At 41.1% G+C, this 19,417-nt stretch overlaps 2 protein-coding genes across 4 annotated transcripts in view; both read left to right on the top strand.

Annotated features, from left to right (window-relative positions):
* The window catches only part of PRPSAP1 (phosphoribosyl pyrophosphate synthetase associated protein 1), a 39,128-nt gene extending 25,983 nt beyond the window's left edge, over positions 1 to 13,145 (top strand). For both annotated transcript variants that reach the window (XM_072645795.1, XM_072645796.1), the window contains exons 8-10: positions 9,131 to 9,201; positions 10,263 to 10,409; positions 11,377 to 13,145. In XM_072645795.1, the coding sequence (XP_072501896.1) occupies positions 9,131 to 9,201; positions 10,263 to 10,409; positions 11,377 to 11,535 (377 nt within the window). In that variant the 3' untranslated portion in view covers positions 11,536 to 13,145. The remainder of the gene's footprint in view (positions 1 to 9,130; positions 9,202 to 10,262; positions 10,410 to 11,376) is intronic.
* Positions 13,146 to 14,814: 1,669 nt separating this feature from the next.
* The window catches only part of QRICH2 (glutamine rich 2), a 28,704-nt gene continuing 24,101 nt past the window's right edge, over positions 14,815 to 19,417 (top strand). For both annotated transcript variants that reach the window (XM_072645789.1, XM_072645790.1), the window contains exons 1-2: positions 14,815 to 15,637; positions 17,848 to 17,937. In XM_072645789.1, coding sequence (XP_072501890.1) covers positions 15,089 to 15,637; positions 17,848 to 17,937 — 639 coding nt within the window. In that variant the 5' untranslated portion in view covers positions 14,815 to 15,088. The remainder of the gene's footprint in view (positions 15,638 to 17,847; positions 17,938 to 19,417) is intronic.

Here is a 19,417-nt window from a genome sequence, read left to right as displayed (position 1 = left end):
TTTAAGATATGATCCCATCCTCTTCAATTCACTCTGTGCACTCTGTCTCTATGTGTGTGGGCATGTGTGCATGTGTGTGTGTGTAATCCCACCCAGTACCCAGATACTGAAATGTTTCAAGAGTTACAAATATTGTCTTTCCATGTAGGAATGCAAACAGTTCAACTTTAGTAAGTCCCTTATGACTTCTCTTTGCTGTTCACCTTTTCATGGTTCTCTTCATTCTTGTGTTTGGAAGTCAAATTTTCTTTTCAGCTCTGGTCTTTTCATCAAGAATGCTTGAAAATCCTCTATTTCATTGAAAGACCAATTTTTCCCCTGAAGTATTAGACTCAGTTTTGCTGGGTAGGTGATTCTTGGTTTTAGTCCTAGTTCCTTTGACTTCTGGAATATCCTATTCCATGCCCTTCGATCCCTTAATGTAGAAGCTGCTAGATCTTGTGTTATCCTGATTGTATTTCCACAATACTTGAATTGTTTCTTTCTAGCTGCTTGCAATATTTTCTCTTTCACCTGGGAGTTCTGGAATTTGGCCACAATGTTCCTAGGAGTTTCTCTTTTTGGATCTCTTTCATGCGGTGTTCTGTGGATTCCTTGAATATTTATTTTGCCCTCTGGTTCTAGAATCTCAGGGCAGTTTTCATTGATAATTTCATGAAAGATGATGTCTAGGCTCTTCTTCTGATCATGGCTTTCAGGTAGTCCCATAATTTTTAAATTGTCTCTCCTGGATCTATTTTCAAGGTCAGTTGTTTTTCCAATGAGATATTTCACATTATCTTCCATTTTTCCATTCCTCTGGCTTTGTTCTGTGATTTCTTGCTTTCTCATAAAGTCCTTAGCCTCCATCTGTGCCATTCTAATTTTGAAAGAACTATTTTCTTCAGTGAGCTTTTGAATCTCCTTTTCCATTTGGCTAATTCTGCTTTTGAAAGCATTCTTCTCCTCATTGGCTTTTTGAACCTCTTTTGCCAATTGAGTTAGGCTAGTTTTCAAGGTGTTATTTTCTTCAACATTTTTTTGGGTCTCCTTTAGCAGGGAGCTGATTTGCTGTTCATGCTTTGACTTCATGTCTCTCATTTCTCTTCCCAGCTTTTCCTCCACCTCTCTAACTTGATTTTCAAAATTCTTTTTAAGCTCTTCCATGGCCTGAGCCCATTGAGTGGGCTGGGACACAGAAGCCTTGATTTCTGTGTCTTTGCCTGATGGTAAGCATTGTTCTTCCTCATCAGAAAGGAAGGGAGGAAATGCCTGTTCACCAAGAAAGTAACCTTCTATAGTCTTATTTCTTTTCCCTTTTCTGGGCATTTTCCCAGCCAGTGACTTGACCTCTGAATATTTTCCTCACACCCACCTCACCTCCTGATCCTCCCAGCCAGTGTTTGGGGTCTGAGATTCAAATGCTGCTTCCAGCCTCAGGGCTTTGGGCGGGGGCAGGGCTGCTATTCAGTGTGAGATTAAATTCAGATGCTCAGGTGAGGGCAGGGCTGCCTCTCAGGCTCAGTTCCCTCAGGGAGTTTATGCACAGACCTTCAACAATGGATCCAGGCTCCTGCCTGCTTGGAGAGCCCTGGTCTGCCGCTGTCCCTCAGCTTCTGTCTCCCGAGGGGGCCCGAGCCATGAGGGCACCCCACTCCCCCCTCGACCCGCCAAAGGGACTCTCTCACCGACCCCCGTCACCTGTGGGTGGAGGTACTTGTGCGGCCGCTGGAGATCCCGTCCCTGAAGCCCGCTCGGATCTGTTCCTCTCGGTGCCGCGGCCACGGCAGGGCTGTACTCAGCTCCCAGTCCCGGCGCCCAGTCCGCAGCACGAAGGACCTTTTACGAGAGGTTTGCAGGTCTCTCCGGAACAGAAATCTCCCTCGCTCCAATGTTCTGTGGCCTCTGGGTGCAGAATTCGCCATGAGTTACTTCTTTGTAGTTGTTCTATGGGTTGTGGGTTCGGAGCTATGTGTATGTGCGTCTTTCTACTATGCCATCTTGGCTCCGCCCCTCTCCCCCTCTTCTTATTTGTTGTTTTCCCCCTCTCTTCCCCTCTTCTCCCCCTGTCCCTCTTGGGTTCTTATCATTGAACTTAAGAGAGTCATCTTTTGCTTTTGGAAGCTTTAAACTCACTGTGATCTTTTATTCTCTTAAAGAGTTAGTTGCCCCAAACTATGCTATAGTAAAAGGCTTCCAATCTTTCTGTTATTTGATGTATATACAGTCACTGGAAAAGATAGGTTATATGGCAGGCTATTCTCATCTTTGTAAACAACATTGTTGGATTATGTTTATTAATCCATTCTGGTATCTGCCTCCGTTTTATGGGAGAGTTCATCCCATTCACATTCACAGTCATGATTACTATCTGTATCTTTCTTTCCATCCTATTCTCTCCCCCCCCCTCCATTTATGCTTTTATTTCTCCCTTCTCCCTTCCCTTCCTCAAAAGAAGTTTGCTTTTGACTACCGCCTCCCCCAGTTTTCCCTCCTTTCTGTAAACCCCTTTTCTTTCCCCTCCTACTGCCTGTAGGGCAAGTTATATTTCTATACTTAACAAAGTATGTTATTCCCACCTTGAATCAAATCCGATGAGAGGAAAGCTCAAGCAGTGCTCATTTCCGTCCCTTTCCCACTACCATAATATGTTTTTGTGCTTCTTCATGTAGTGTATTTTATCCTTTTCTGCCTCCTCCTTCCCTCTTCTCCTATTACAATCTCTTTGTACCTCTTATTTAGGTTTTTTTATCATCACATCTGTTAATTTATGCCCACCCCCTCTGTCTATGTATGTCTTTAAATGACCTGATAAATACATCATTCTCACGATTAACAAGTATCATCCTCCCATATAGGGATGTAAACAGTTTGCCCTTGTTAAATAACAAGGGTTTTTTTCCCCCTATTTACCTTTTTATGCCTTTCTTGAATGTTGTATTTGAAGATCAGATTTTCCATTGAGCTCTGACCTTTTCATCAGGAAGGTCTGCAAGTTCCTTATTTCATTGAATGTCCATCTCCTTGCTTGAAAGATTATGCTCAGTTTTGCTGGGTAGTTGATCCTTGATTGTAATCCAGCCTCCTTTGCTTTTTGGAATATCATATTCCCATCCCTCTGATCTTTTAATGTAGAAGCTACAAGGTCCTGTGTGATCCTGACTGTAGTTCAGCTATATTTGAATTGTTTCTTTCTGGTTGCTTGCAGTATTTTCTCCTTGACCTGATAATTCTGGAATTTGGCTACAATATTCCTTGGAGTTTTCAGTTTAGGATCTCTTTCTGGAGGTGATCTGTGGATTCTTTAAGTGATTATTTTACCCTCTGGTTCTAGGACTTACGGGCATTTTCCTTGATGATTTCTTGGAAGATACTGTCCAGGTTTTTTTCATCATGGCTTTTGGGTAGATCAATAATTCTTTATCGCTTCTGGTTGTATTTAAAGATTTGTTTTCTTTGGTGAATTTTTTTTCCATTTTGTCCATTTTGTTTTTAAAAGAATTGGCCACTTTTTCTTCTGCCTCTTTTTGACTTTTAAAATCCTCCTTGAGCTCTTCTTCCAAGAATACCTTTTGGGCTTGAGACCTGAGTTCATATTCCCTTTTGAGGTTTCAGATGTGAGTATAGTGTCAATGCTGTCCTCTTCTGAATTTGTATTTTGTTCTTTCCTTTCCCTGTAGTAAGATTCTATGGTCTTTGCCTTTCTAGTTTGCTTCTTGTTCATTGTGATTATCTTTTTCATGGCTTTTAAAGTGGATCTTCACATCTGAAGCATGGGATCTCTGTCCCATGCTTCTTGTGCTCATGGCTGTGGGCCTGGTTACTGGCTTTGTGTGCTGTGGCCTAGAAGCAATATAATGCTGCAGCTTACCTGGTGCTGAATTGGAGCTAGCTGGTGTGTGCCACGGCCAAGGCCAGGTGAAGTTTTTCTGAAGTTTTCCCAGGGTTATATCGAAGCTCTCAGCCTGAGGTGTGGGGGAGGGGTGGTCTGCCTGCTGGAGGTCTTCTCCTTTTTCCTAGAGCACAGTCACTGGTGGAAAATGGTCCCCTTGTTTCTGCCAGATTCCTCAGTTATGCTGGTGTTGGTACTTGCTGGCTTTATGCCCCCCACCCCCGCCCCAGGGCTCAGGATCTCCTGCTGGTCCTCTAAGATGGAGCTTGCTAGACGCCTCTGGGCTTGCCCTGGTCCCCTTCAGCCACAGCAGGAGGGACCCTTCCCTTCAGTTTCCCTAGCTTCTCAAGCTAGAAGATTACTGAACTTCTTCTGCTGGCTCCACTATTCCAGAATTTTTCCTGGGGTAATATTCTCTGGGTGTTTCAAGGTCAATAAGGGGGAATGAGAGCATTTATGGTTTCCTCCGCCATCTTGACTCCTGGAAGTTCAAGTTGTTATTGTTGTGTTTGTGGGACCATGACATCAAGATGATGACATAACTTGCAGTTGACTTTGATTTGAGTGAGGGAAGGCTGTACAAGGTCACTAACCTCACTTTCTTATCCTGTGCCATCTGGGTCCATTGGCCTGATATACATCAGGATGACTGGAGGTGGCCCAGGATGCAGTGTGAGACCCTGGCCTTTTCAGGCTAAAGTCTTATAGCATTCTCACTTTAAGTGAGATACATCCATTCAATGAATAAGCTTCTTTAAGTAGTTGCTCAAGGGATGGCCCATTTAATTAAAAAAAAAAAATCAAACTGGGAGAAGACCCTCAGGGTTCCTGGGTAAAAGAGAAACAATAACTATTAAATATTTAAGTATCAAGTGGGTGACTTTCAAACAAACATTTAATCTGGGCAGAATAGCCCCAGGAGTAGCTGCTGCAGCTGCCATGGGCAGCTCACCTAGCTCTGCCAGAATCTCGTCCTGTGCTGAGAGGTTTGGGAATTGTCAGTGCACTAGTGATGCAGTCTGCCAGGACTAGCTCCAGTATAGTTGGGTGTAAACCTGCAGTGCTTTGCACTTTACCAGGCCAGATTCTCTTGGGCTGGAAACCTGCCACATTCTGTCTCCTAGTGGGTTCTGCCAATCTCAGATTTGTTCAGATTCACTTTTATCTGAAGGAATCTGAGAGAGCCCAGTTGTGTCCCTGCTTTCACTCTGCCATCTTGGCTCCACCTTCACGCTATTCTCATCCTAAAAAGATGACTTGTTCCAAAATCTGCTTCTCAGATATTGTCATGCCTTCTTGCCACCGTGACTCCCAATTTTGTATGTAGCACATATTCGGTACAAAATTTGCTTGAAATGTTTTGCTTTATAAGCAGTCTTAACAGTGCAACTACTACTTATGTGTAACAATAGTTCCTATCAAAGAGAATAAGAAATGTAAGCATTTCACCATTAATATGGATCAGTCTCAAATATATGGCAGTCATTGATTGGAAAGGCACTGCTTAGCTTTAGAACATTGTTTTGTTCAGAAAAGTTACTATTCTAGTAGCAAGTTCTGCCTAAAGAATGAATTTTTAGGTAATGGTGTGTTCATGTTTATAGAAATAGTGTCACCTCCACTTATTCCAGTTGCTTTATTCCTTTAGCATGACAGCCTTTAAAAAAATTTTTTATTGAGCATAAGTGAGACTGGAGGTCATTTCTGATTTTAAGAAAACTAAACTTGCTGTGGACTGGTCTAGTTATTATATACATACAGTGGTAAATTTTAGTTTACAGAAGGGATGATAGCTATCATTGGGGCCCATGTTTTCTGGGTTCATATATATTTTGCCTTCTTTGTCTGAAGCTATGGCTGGTTCTTTCTTCTTTTCTTTTTTTATATATTAATTACATTTTCAGTGTTCTGCAGTCACTACCATATAACTTAGATTTTTTTTCCCCGTCTCTCCCCCCTCCCTTCTCCCTGCCCCCCAGAGACAGCATACAATTTTATATAGGTTCTACACATACATTCCTATTAAATACATTTTCACCATAGTCATGCTGCGTAGAAGAATTAAAATGAATGGGAGAGATCATATAACAAGCCAAAACGTAATGCAATAGAAAATGGTCTGCTGCATTCTGCAGTTGAATTCCATAGTTCTTTCTCTGGATGTGGAAGGCATTTTGCTTCAAAAGACCATTGGGAATTTTTTTAAGTCTTTGCATTGCAATGAAGTTCCAAGTCTATCAGAAAAAACTCTTGCACACCGTGGTCATTGCTGTGCACAAAGTTCTTCTGGTTCTGCTCCTTTCATCATCAGATCATATAAGTCTTTCCAGGCCTCTCTGAAGTCTTCGTGTTCATCATTCCTTATAGCGCAATAGTATTCCATTACATTCATATACCATAATTTATTCAGCCATTCCCCAATTAATGGGCATCTCCTTGATTTCCAGTTTTTGGCCACCACAAAGAGAGCTGCTATAAATGTTTTTGTACATGTGGGACCCTTTCCCATTTTTATGGTCTCCAGAAGCAATATTGCAGGGTCAAAGGGTATGCATATTTTTGTTGTGGCTGGTTCTTGACCTGTCTGTGTTTTATCTTACTTAGCATCAGACTTTTGTTGGGTATAGTTGTCTATTAAACTATAAATGCACCAAGCTTTTCCTGTCATCTTTTAGTACACGGCTGTGCTGGTATTTCAATCAAGTTCAGTCTAATCCAACAGGCATTTATTTTGCTCTAATGAAGGAGTTGTGAATGGGTTGTTAGAGTTCTTGATCCTCTGGGTGGCTAAGTTACCCATCTGTGACTGTTACATTTTCTTGGAGTCTGGCTTACAAGTACTACCTTAAACTCTTCTAAAGAACGTTGTAGCCACTTCTGCTTATTGACTTAGTTTTAACGGTAGTTTTTGGTCAAAAATGAACCTTCAGAATTAGCTTTGTTCCTTAAAAAGCCTTGTTTTTCTGAATGAAATGGCAGGCTAGAAGAAAGCCTTAAAATAAGAGCTTCTGGTGGTTTAGTATTTTTTTGCTCATGGCATTTCTTTAATCCTATACCTTTAAAAAAACCATTAATGTCTATTTCGGTTATTAAGGAGAATTGTTTTTTAATGTGAAATGTCTATTGGTTCCCTTTTCTTTATTTCTTTTTACATTGATGCCTTTTATTTTATGCCTTTTAACAGTTATTCTTCTACCCTTTTCTAAAGGTTATTTTGAATAGTTCTTAGAATTGTCCTAACCAATTTTGTCCAGTGTTTTCTTTTAAACCATAGATGAATTGTGCTTTTGGGAAGAAGCCATTTGTTCACAGGCTTTTTCTTTATTTTGTTTCCCACTCTATTATTGAATTTCAAAAAATATATTGGGGGAAGAAGAAAAGAATATTTTTTTAGTAGAAAATTGACCACACAGTTGACTGTCATGTTTTCTGCATTACAGTGGAACAAAGTTTCACTTCTGCTGGCATTTGATGTGGTTATGGGTAGATTTTGGCCTGGAATTTCTTTTTTTTTGCAGAGAAAAAAATGGTCAAGAAAAGGGATCACATCTCTTTTAAGAAGTTGGTGGGTCAGCATAACCCCTATCTACCTGTGGTTTATCTTAAACACAGAATTAAAGGAAAGACAGTTTAACTGCTTCCTTTGATAGCTTTTCCCCTTTGAAAATAACTTTAATGTACTCTAGAACACAGGAAATAAAATTACTCTTGGCAATTTTTTCTTCCTATAAGTTGGGAAATATCTTAAATTTACCAGTAAAATGCTCATTTCTTTTCGGCTTATTTACCATCTGAGTTCAAAAGACTGAATTGTAGATTAAAATAGGCTTAGATTCAACTGTTATAATCTCTTTGGTAGTAAAAGCAGACCTCCAAAGTTTAATGACTTGTGACTATAGTAAAAATATTTCACTTAACTTTGAAATCAAAGGATTTTTCTGTCAATCTTTATGTTTTATGCAAGGTCAGAACTTATTTTAAATTTCTACACTCTTTAATTTCTATTCTAGTTATTGTTAGCCTAAGTGGAACTGATTCCTTCTCGGGGAGAACTTCAAATTCTGTTACTTGATTGACCCTTATGAGAAATCTTTTTAAAGGGTGGTAGTGTAGTTCTTATGGACTGTGACTGTGTGATTGGGAGCATGGTCATTGCCTCAAAGATGCAGTCAGGGACAATCACGTTAGTCCTTCTCCTGGCTTGTCTTCTTATTAATTTTCTGGCTTTATGTTCAAAGACAGTTTGTATATATGGTAATATTCTCAATAAATTCTCAAATTTTCAGAAATTCTTTCTCTGATGAGCTTAACCTCCCCCAGGGATAAAACCTAGAACAGGTTTCCCACCTCTGAAGAAGATACCTTCTCCTATGGGGTGCAGTTTTTTATTTCTCAGACTCAGATCATGAGTTTACAGGGTTAGTTAGAATCATTGCTAATGTCTATATAGTTTATTATTGAGGGAGGCGAGGTGGCATAATAGATAGCTGATCTCACAATACATAACTGACAGTCACTTTATCTCTCAGTGCTCCCGACAGCTCTCAGATGGGAGTTTCAGAGAAGATGGTCAGCTTTCCTGTTAGGTGAAGTTCCTCACCAGGAGCTCCCTACATTACATGCATGAAATCCCAGGGCCTTTAAAAATAATTTATGAATTGCATCAAGTAACTTAGAAATTCAGACCAGGTACAGGAGGCCACAGTGATACTTAGCTTTCTCTGCTACATTCTCCTCCCTGCTTGTCTGAGGCAAGGCTTTCAAAAACGGGGGGTAGAGATTTAAGCTCTGAGGAAAAGAGTATTGTCTGGTCTTCACTCAGCCTGGTCTCTGCTCTGTCTCCTCCTGCTGTGCACCTTGTTGTCTCATCTCTTGTTCTACGGTCTGCCCTCATAATCCATTTTTGTCTTGACCCAGGCCTCTCTGCTTCCCATATGCAGCACTACAAAACTTAGGCACTGTTCCTTTCTTTAAAGCTCTACAACCCCAGAACAAACCAAGCTCTACTGAAGGGTGGAGACCGGATTCTTTTTTCATCCTGAGAAGTCTTCCAGAGCCTCTGAACACAGGGGGGATCTTCTGAGTTTTTCTGGGTCTTAGCAGCCTGGGGCCACACTAGGTTTGACAGTGAGGAAACTTTGAGAATCTTCTTAGTGGCAAAACCATTTTATGAAGTGAATGAATTATATACGTATGTATGTATGTATGTATATTCCTTTTCTGATGTATAAATGCTAACCAAATTTTGTTTTTTCCTAGTGATGATGGCCAAAGAAAAACCACCAATCACTGTAGTTGGAGATGTTGGAGGAAGGATTGCCATCATAGTGGTATGGAATCCTCCTTATTCACAGCAAAAACATTATAAACACTTGAACTTTAAAATGTAGTTACTGCAAGATGGCATGGCTACAACATACGGGTTCATGCTTTTGATCTTCATATAATGATAAACACAGACACAAAATCTGTGTGTTGAGGTAGTCAGGGTTAAGTGACTTAATCCAGGGTCACACAGCTAGTAAGTATCAAGTATCTGAGGCCAGATCCCCTGCTCCAGGGCCTGTGCTCTATGCACTTTGCCATCTAGCTGCCCCAGGTTGATAATATTTGAAACAGTGCCTCCACTTCTTTCACCCAGTACCTCTGTTGTCCAGTAGAACAGTTTCTGAGATAATTGTCAGGGCCAGAGTGTAAACTCTACTGATGAAATGAAACAAAAAATTAAAAAAAGCTCAAAATAACCTTCAAACCCGTAATTTGTCACTGTGTTCTTAAGTACCTGAACTCACTGGCCAGAGATCCTAGCAGCACGGTGCTGAATAACAGATGTTGCCTTTATCGGAAAAATTAAGGAAGGCAGGGTCCTGAGTTCAGATTCCTCTTAGCCTTTGGATAGTGTGTTTATTTCACTTGTGCATTCACCCACGGCTCTACTTAGAATTTATTAGCTGGAGCACAGAGTCTTATTTCCTTACTGAGGATTTCTTCTGGTGTTATTCCAATGAAACTTGATTTTCAAGAGCTTGAATGAGAGATTCATAGCTACAGGTATATATAAGCTACAGCTTCTGGTACTTGGGCTAGTAAGACAGCCACATACAAGACTGTACTCACATTGTTAACTATTTCTACATGTTCATCCTTGGCTTAGGGTTGTTTTTAGTTGGAGTAGCCAGAACAGTTGTAAACTCAAATAATATACACTGTGAAGCAGTCTTCAAATAGAAATTAAAAAAAAAAACACATTTTATTCCCTTAAAAAAAAAAAAAAAGCAAAGGCTACCAACAGGAGTTAAATTGTCTTTTAATTCTGTGTTTAAGGTAAACCATAGGAGTAGGTTAAGACTGTGGGCAGCAGCTCTCTGATTCTGTTCTGTTCTCCCCCCAGGATGACATCATTGATGATGTGGAAAGTTTTGTTGCTGCTGCTGAGATTCTCAAAGAGCGAGGTGCCTACAAGATTTATGTCATGGCCACTCATGGCATCTTGTCTGCAGATGCACCCCGCCTAATTGAGGAATCATCCATTGATGAAGTATGTCTGTTCTTAAAGAGCTTGGGGCACCCTTCTTTATTTCTGAACTGGCTCAAGTCATTGCTCATTTCTCCTCTTTTCTGTGAATAGCAGAACCCACAAACCCAGTACTTAAAAGCACAAAGAATTAGAGAATACTAGAGCTAGAAAAAAGCTACAAGTTCAGCCCCTTGATTTTACAGGTAAGGAAACTGGATCCCACAGAAGTGAAGTGATTTGCCTAGGGTCACAAAGTTGTTGGGAGGATAGGTCCGGTACTAGAATCCTGGAGTTGCCTGTTTATAAGAAAATCATGTAGGTATATTTATAGTGTTGTATAGTGCAAAATGTTTCATTCACAGAAGCCCTACAGGTTGTTATTGCAAGCATGAAATTATGAATTTCCCATTTCAAACATTAGGGAAACGGAGGAGTGGGGAGGTGAAACAGTTTGCCCAAGGTCAAACAGTAAGAGATTCCCACTGGGTCTTAGTGATTCTTTCTAGGACACTAAACAGGTAGCTTTTTCTTGGTAACAGCAAGGTCAAGAATGTGTTTTGGAATAAGTGAATGATCATCAAGAGCATTAGAAAATACCAGCATGAAAGAGAACCTTAGCTTTATGAACACCTCCAGGTGTTTACTTATACATCTTTGGGAAAGTTATTTTCCCAGTTCAGGTTCTCCAGGGTAGATCAAAAACTAGCAGAATGTTTAATTAGTCAGTTTATATCAGTATTCCAGTGCTCAGACTCAAAATAATTTATATTTAGAAATGGTTTAAATACATGAGAAACAGCAGAATAACCTTTAAATCTGACATCTTCTCCACCATCTTTTTTGTTTTCTAAATTGCCATCCAGCTTTGTGTTCTCATTTCTGCTGTAGAAATTAAAATCTTTAAAGTGAAGTTTCTTTGAAGGGGACTGTGGAGAATGATTCCAAAACCTGATGACACCATTTCTTTTCTTTTACCGTGTGACTGCAGGTGGTGGTGACCAACACTGTTCCTCATGAAGTGCAGAAGCTGCAGTGTCCTAAGATAAAGACTGTTGATATCAGTTTGATTCTTTCAGAAGCAATACGGAGAATCCACAATGGGGAATCTATGGCTTACCTATTTAGAAACATTACTGTAGATGACTAGAATCTACACTTGGTTTTGTTCTGGGGCTTTCGAGAAAAAAAGGCATGGCTATCAGTTATGTACATCAAATGTTTCTTTCTGGGGAGGAGAGTGCTGGAGGTTTCTTGGAGTGATGGTGGAGAAGCAAAAAAAAATTAAATTGAGCAGTGTTTTTACCAGAAACTTTATTTTGCCACATGGAGAAGCAGCATTGTGACAGAGATGGTAGCCTGAACAATCTCCTACCAATCCATTTCTTTTTATAAAAGCTATTAAGTCCCATGCTTAAAATGAATCCATTTCAAAGTAATAAGTCTTTGTTTCATAACCCAACTAATGGATTTATTTCTTAGAAAATGGATTTGTTAAATTGAAATTGCTTCTACAAAAAGAATGCTTATCTGTAATGTTTATTAATCAAGTGTCTGTTTCCTTAAGAAAGGAGTAAGCATTCTGCCACTTAAGCAATAATGTGAGATTTCCTGGGACTAAATAAAGTTTGTCTATGGGATAAGAAGTGGTACAGTGATAGCTAGATTGGGCTGTCCAACCTGTGAATCTGGCTACCTATATACGCAGGTTTTTCTTAAGTTGCAAATTAAATAACTTAATCTTTACCTAACCCCACTATACTGAAGAAGCCCATAGTATGTGCCAAAACCCCCACCCCCACACCCCCTACACACTCTCCCCCCCCCCCCATCCCATCTAATGTCTTTTCCTATCCTACTACATGAGCAAGGAGTGTGTATGATGAGTACTTGGGACTAAAGTGATAAATTACAGCATGGCAATGTGAGATTAAAATCCCTCTTTATTAGTTCACAATAGTGGGTGCTATGTGAAACAATAGATGCATGCTTCTGCCTGTACTAACTAATCTCATCTCTTCCAATTAAAGGCCAGTCATCTGTGGGAGATGAGAGTGTGGCTTTCCTCCTAAGCAATGAACGTCACTGACCTAGAACTCATTCTATTCATGTTTGAGGTTGTTAAAAAACACAAATGGACTACTGTGCAATTGCATTTCTTTCTCCCATCGTGAAGGTTTTCTTCTCTCTTCAATAAGTTGCTTACTCTCCAGATAAAATGTTTTAGTCACTTTAATTTCATTCTTCCCAGAGCTGCCTTATACTACTGATCCCCATTGCCCTGGATAGGTAGATGAGACCCTAAGGATTTAGGAAAAGCCATACAGTTTGGGTGGAGCCCTAGATCAGGTAGGCCTTTAAAGGTCATTGTTTTATCCTTTGGGACAGATCATGCCTGCACTGTAAGACAGGAAGGTATGGTCTGGGGTTAATTCAGTTTCTAGAATCTGTTGGCCTCTTTACCACTTAAAAAATTTTGCATTTGATTCTAATACTATGTGATAAATATATTCTGTATTGAAGTACAAAATTCCCTTGTGGCCAAAATGTATTATTTCTCCACTCTTGTCAAAGTTTGATCTAGAGGGCTGGTTTCACTAATTCTGGAGAAAAATAATCAAACCATGGTTCTCCAAAGGTTATGAATGACCTGAGTTTTGTGATGCTTGCTGTCATGAATCTGCTAGGATGTAGAGTTAGTTTTGTTTTGTTTTTTTTTTTAAGTTTAAATGAATAAAACGGCAGTGGAGCACCTGTTCACTCAGTTTTCATTGACCTTTCAATTCAAGTGTGTCAGAAGTTAGCTGAGTTACCTACCATTCCTTTTTTATCATCGCTAACCTCATTTTAATGAAGTCAGCATAAAAACCTGCTCATCTGTGCCATGTTGAATAAAGAGAACTAGCTTTCATTTTACATGTTCTGAATCACCAAAGTAGTGCAAAGTTCCTTTGAGCTCTAGCTACACGTAAAGCAGAATGGATTTTTTTTTTCTGCAACTGAATTTAGCAATATCTTATAAAACTGGATTTGGAGTTTAAAAAAAAAAAAAACTTGGATTCTAATCCCACCTACCACAACTTGTTTGACCCTCAAGCAAGTCACAATTTTGCCTTGAGTCTTAGTTTTCTCATTTGCGAAGTGAAGGGATTGGGCTGGATTTTTAAGAACCTTTATCCAGGTATCATTCAGTTAAACATTGCACATGGTTAAGCTTGAAATACCAAGTTTCATCTTTCTAATTAGTAGCAGAATTGAGACTTGGCTACAAAGTGCATCTTTGATTATAGGCATTTACCACTTGTCTACCTCCATAGTGAAACACCCTCCCCACTCCCCGTGTTTGTTTTTTTTTTTTTTTTTCAACAGGAATTCCCTAACCTTTTTTGTGCCATGGCCCCCTCTGGCAGTCTGAAGACCACCGGGTGGGGGGGAGCCTTAGAATAATGTTTCTAAATTTATAAAGCAGAAACAGGATTGCAAAATAAAATAATTATGAAATACAATTGTCAAAGTATTTTTAAAATAAGTTTGGGAGCCCCAGGGTAGAGGGCTGGATCTGGAATCAGACCGGACTTAAAATCTGATTCTATACACTAGTTGTGTTACCCCTGGAGTTGTCATTTACTGCCCCGGGCTTCAGTCTCATCATCTGTAAAATGAGCATAATTATGGTACGTGCCTCCCTGGTTATTGTGAGGATAAAGTTGAGTGCTCTTGAGTGTGTAAATAAACGTATCTTGTCCTCCATGGAAGGACCTCGGCAAATGCACTCCACTGCTCTCTGTCCAGGTAAGCTGCCAGAGAGGCATTCTGAGGGGAAACCCTCTGGCAGTGGACAAGTGGGCTGTGAAGTGGGAATCTGGACATTTGGACAACAATCGTAACCGTCACGAACTAGCTCGGTGACAATCCCTCCGACCATTCTTTGGAAAGGACCAATTCCTGGAGTCAGATGGCAGTCCCAGACCAAGCTTTGCTTGTTCAGTTGCTGGGCCCGCGGGTTGATGGCATCGATAGAAAACCCTTTCGCTGCCCTGGCCAGCTCCGGGCGCGAGTAGCCAGCTTCGCCATCCCCAGCCTTTCCTCCCTAATCTGGGGAGCACCTCAGGACTGTCCTCTGAACGGCCCATTCTTCCGTAGAACTCGTAGCGAGCTGTTACCAAGCAACCACAAATACTAAAAAAATTCCCCTTCGAAGAAAACAGAACAGGTGGCACGCCGGGCATTTCGAACGTCCGAGAGAACGTGCCGAATTGGCGGAGAGCCAATGGGAGGGAGCGGGCGGGACGTCCGGGCTGGAAGACTTAGAGGTTAGATTTAGTTATTTGGCGGAGGTCTAGCAGGCAACCTAGGAATAAAGCTTTGAGACTCGCTAAATCGACGGTGGGAAGTGGGAGGGAGGGTGGGAGGGGTGGGGAGGGAGGTCTGCACGGGCAGGACTTCCAAGAGAAAAGCGAGGAGTCCTTTGCCACCTGGGCACTCGTATACCTGGACTGTATCCTTAGATTCGTGCAGGTGGGACATCGATCTGTCAGGCAGGGCTGGCCTCGGGCGCCAAGGCAGCTGGAAGCCATTGACAGGAGTTCGCCAAAGCCGCCCGCGGGGAGGGTGAGGGGGAGAGAACTGGCTTCCTTTCTGTCGAGGGAGTCCATTCCGATCCTGACCCGTTTGAATGTTGAACTGATCCAAGCGGACTCATCATGCCTACCAAAGTCACCCTGGGGGAGCTGGTGGACCTTTCAATTGGCACGCCGGAGATTGGCGCCGTCAACTTCAATGCCCTCCACACCTTGCTCCTTGCCATGCTCAAACATCTAAACCTGCAGGATGTCAAAATTGAGTTGCCACCCCAGGTCACCGAGCAGAGCCGCAGCATAGAGTCTGTCCGGTCGTCCACAGGTGGGAGCCTGAGCAAGGAAAAGAGAAAGGTCAGCATCAGCAGGCAACCTTCTTCAGGGCGACCTGCACCCCATGCAATGGAGGCTCAGATGAAGGACCTGGGGGGACAGGTACAGGATTTAGGCAAACAAGTCCAAGCCATTGGGAGTCAGGTCCAAGGAATTGAGAGCCACGTACAGGACATTGGCTCCCAGGTTGATGTGTTTGGGGAGCAAATAGCTGCTTTGGACAAGCTGCCATCCGGTACCGACCTGCTAGACAAGACTCCGAGTGGCTCTCGTGTATCAGACATGTGGCAAATGATGCAGTTGAAAAAGAAAGTGGAAGCCAACGAGGACGGCATTTCCAAGGTGAGGCAGCTTCCCTGGGGGCTGGGGGGCTGATTGTCTTCCCCGGGACTTTCCCCATGGAGTGCTTTTCAGGTTTGGTCAATAGGTCTCTCCTGTCGTTAACGGGCAGGTTCTGAGCTAGCAGATGTATTCTGGGTTCGTAGAAAGGAAGGAGCTAGCCCTCGGTGGGAGTGTATCCCTTAGCTCTAAGTATCGGGGCGGCTGAGCTTTGTGTTTCCATTCGGAGACATCGGTATTCATCAATCGAAGCAGAAGTAGAAACTTAGGGCCCTAGAAAAAGCAGGAGGTGCGACAACACTGGAAAGTAAAGGCAGATAAGGACTCTGAATGGCCAAGGGGACGTGTTAGACGGTCCAAAATTTAGGAACTAACACTCTGGTTCAAACTTCACACCTCTGCAGTCCTCATCTAGGAGATGTTGGAATAGTATCTAAGAGATCAATTAGCCAAACCACCTCATTATACGGACAGGGAAACAGGCACAAAAAAGTGAAGTCACTTGCCCCAAATCATATAGCTAAAGTTATTGGAATAGCTGGAATTAGAAACTCACTTCCCGATTCTTAGACCAGTGGCTCTTTCCAATACTGAGCTATAATCTTTTTTTTAATTTTATTTTTTTATTTTTATTTTTAATGTTCTACAATCACTACCATAAAACTTAGATTTTTCCCCCCTACCTACCCCCCACTACCCCCCTCCCTCCCCAAGATGGCACACAATTCTATATAGGATCTACACATTGAATCCTTTTGAATACGTTTTCACTATAGTCATGCTGTGTAGACGAACTAAAATATATGGAAGAAATCCTATAACAAATCAAAACATAATACACACACACACACGATCTGCTACATTCTGCGAATGAATTCCAACTTGTTTCTCTGAGTGTGGAAGGCATTTTGCCTTAGAAGACCATTGGGAATTTTTTTTTTTTAAGTTCTTGCCTTATTATGAAGTTCCAGGTCTACCAGAAAAAACTCTCGCACACTGTGGTCGTTGCTGTGCACAAAGTTCTCCTGGTTCTGCTCCTTTCACTCAGCATCAGATCATATAAGTCCTTCCAGGCCTCTCTGAAGTCTTCTTGTTCATCATTTCTTATGGCGCAATAGTACTCCATTACATTTATATACCATAATTTATTCAGCCATTTCCCAATTGGTGGGCATCCCCTTGACTTCCAGTTTTTGGCAACTACAAAGAGAGTGCTGCTATAAATATTTTTGTACATGTGGGACCCTTTCCCATTTTTATGATCTCTTGGGGATATAGTCCTAGTAGCGATATTGCTAGGTCAAAGGGTATGCGTATTTTTGTAGCCCTTCCAGCATAGTTCCAAACCGCTCTCCAGAATGGTTGGATGAACTCACACTGAGCTAGAGCTTGCCACAGAAATCTCCGGTAACATTTTCCTTTTTGAAATTACAGTATTTTGAACAGGTTACTAACAAAAACAATTCACAAAAACAATAATAGTTACAAGAACCCAAAAGAACTTTTAGGTGGTGGTGGTAAATATTAAATTTTGATCATTCCAATAGTAAAAACAATTTGACATCTTCCAATCAAGCAAGCTACACCCACACACACACCCACACACACCCACCCACCCACACACACACCCCCCCACCCACCCACACACACACCCCACACACACATACACCCACACCCTGATAAGTGGAACATCAAGCTGGCAGTTCGGAGTTCCCTGAGCACTTTCCAGTCCCAGATCGAGAGTATTCTTTGTGGCTGACTGAAGGATCCCACATAAGAGGTGATGCTAGGACTTAGGCATCCCTCATTGGCCATACAACCACTCACTCTTGTACGCAAGGGAGAAGGAGGCTAACAAGATCAAGATAACAGAGCTTTTCCCCAGCCTAAGGAAACTACCCCACTGGGTCCCAGGTAGGAGTGTACTGGTAAATGTTTAACAAGTGGATCTCAGAAAAAAAGTGTGCTCACGACATACACTTTAAAAAAAACTTCCAAGTTTAATCTACATTATTAGCATTTCCCCATCACTTTCTCATATTCAGACAATCAGTAAAACAATACATCCAACCCCGCTTTGTATTATTTGTCGATTTCCCAAGGTGCATATGTTTACACTGAAATTTTAACAGTTAGTTCCAGTGGGTTCAAGCTGGCTTCAACACACCCCTAGCCAGGTATATCATCCTTACTTCTGTTGGTTTTTCCTGCAGGCCATGGGATTGATCCAGGATGTTATGAATGAACTCAAAGAATTTAAGGCAGATCAAGAGAAGGGGCTTCTTCCAAAAGAGATTCCCCAGGTGAGAGGGAGTCTTCTCGATTATTTTCCAGGTCCCAAACATGCCAAGTGTCTCCAGGATCCCTCCCTCCAGTACACCTCAGCTGAGGCTGATACAGACTTCCAAATCTTAGCAGTGAGAAGCAAGGCTCAGGCTGGTTTGGTTCTCAAAAATCAGGGAACCATTTGGACCCTTACCTTCAGAAGCAAACGGATTTCTAGACCTTCATTACTCTGGCAACTACAGCAGTTTCCTCTGGTCCGTTGGCTACAGAGACACTGCCCAAGCTTGAAAGATTTCCACTCGTTTGGAAAACTCCATACTAGTAGGGAATATGGAGACATTCTCCAAGTTTAATTTTAACAGTTACTTTTAAGATAAAATTCCAGGAATAAGTAGATTTTGGAGGACAGAGGGCAATGTCAAGAAAAAAAAATTGAAATAACTTGAGGCAAAGACCTGAGGATGGGATTCAGCACATTCTACCCTACCCCACTGCCATAGACACATCTCCTCTGGGAACACAAGGGGGCAGTAGAGAGCAAGGATTAGACCAGAAAGCGGAAGGGGGGTCGGGGAGAACCTTTTGTTCCTGGCTTGTTCAACAAAAGCTACTGTACATATATATATATCTCCATGTTGAACCACTGAGGAAAAGCAATTTTTAATCTGGTGTGGATTTGCTTGATTTTTTTTTCCTTTTTAAAGAGAGAAGTATATATTGCTGTCACCCATTTTTTAAATGAAGAAAACAGATGTAAAATAATCATCAGTTGCATATTTTTGTAAGGAAATCCAGGGAGAGTAGGAGAAAGAGAGGCACAGAGAGGCTGGGAGATAATTATGTTTCTGGCACCTTCTCAAAAATTGACACGTATTAGGGCATAAAAACTTCACAAATGCTGAAAAGCATGTGCATTAAAAGGACCATTTGTGGGCCATAATGCAATAAAAATTATATTCAATAAAGGTTTTGGAAGCATAGATTAAAAATTAGCTGGAAAGTAAATAATCTAATTCTAAAGAATGAGAACAAATCATAGAAACCATCAACAATTTCAGTAAAGATGACAACAATGAGACAACATACCAAAATTTGTGGGATGTGGCCAAAGCAGAACTTAGAGGAAATGCTATACCTTTAAATACTTACATCACTGAGACAGAGACACAGAGAGAGAAAAAGAAAGAGATAAGATAAGATCAATGAATTGGGTCTGAAACTTAAAAACTAGAAAGAGAGAAAATTAAAAATCTCCAATTAATCATCAAAATAGAAATCCTAGAAATCAAAGGAGAAATAGATAAAACTGAAAGTTTAAAAAACTGAACCAATAAGTAAAACTACAAGCTTGTTTTATGATGGGGAAAATAGATAGACCATTGGTTAATTTGATTTAAAAAAGAAATAAGAAACGATTTTGTCTCCTTATGTCCTACTGTTCACCTGGATTTCAGGCTAAGTATTTGACAGTTTACCTAAGATTCAGAGAAGTTATAA

This window comes from Notamacropus eugenii, chromosome 2 (assembly GCF_028372415.1).
Source record: "Notamacropus eugenii isolate mMacEug1 chromosome 2, mMacEug1.pri_v2, whole genome shotgun sequence".
NCBI lineage: Eukaryota > Metazoa > Chordata > Mammalia > Diprotodontia > Macropodidae > Notamacropus > Notamacropus eugenii.
Note: the sequence above shows the minus strand (reverse complement) of the source record. Positions and strands in the feature narration are given on the sequence as shown.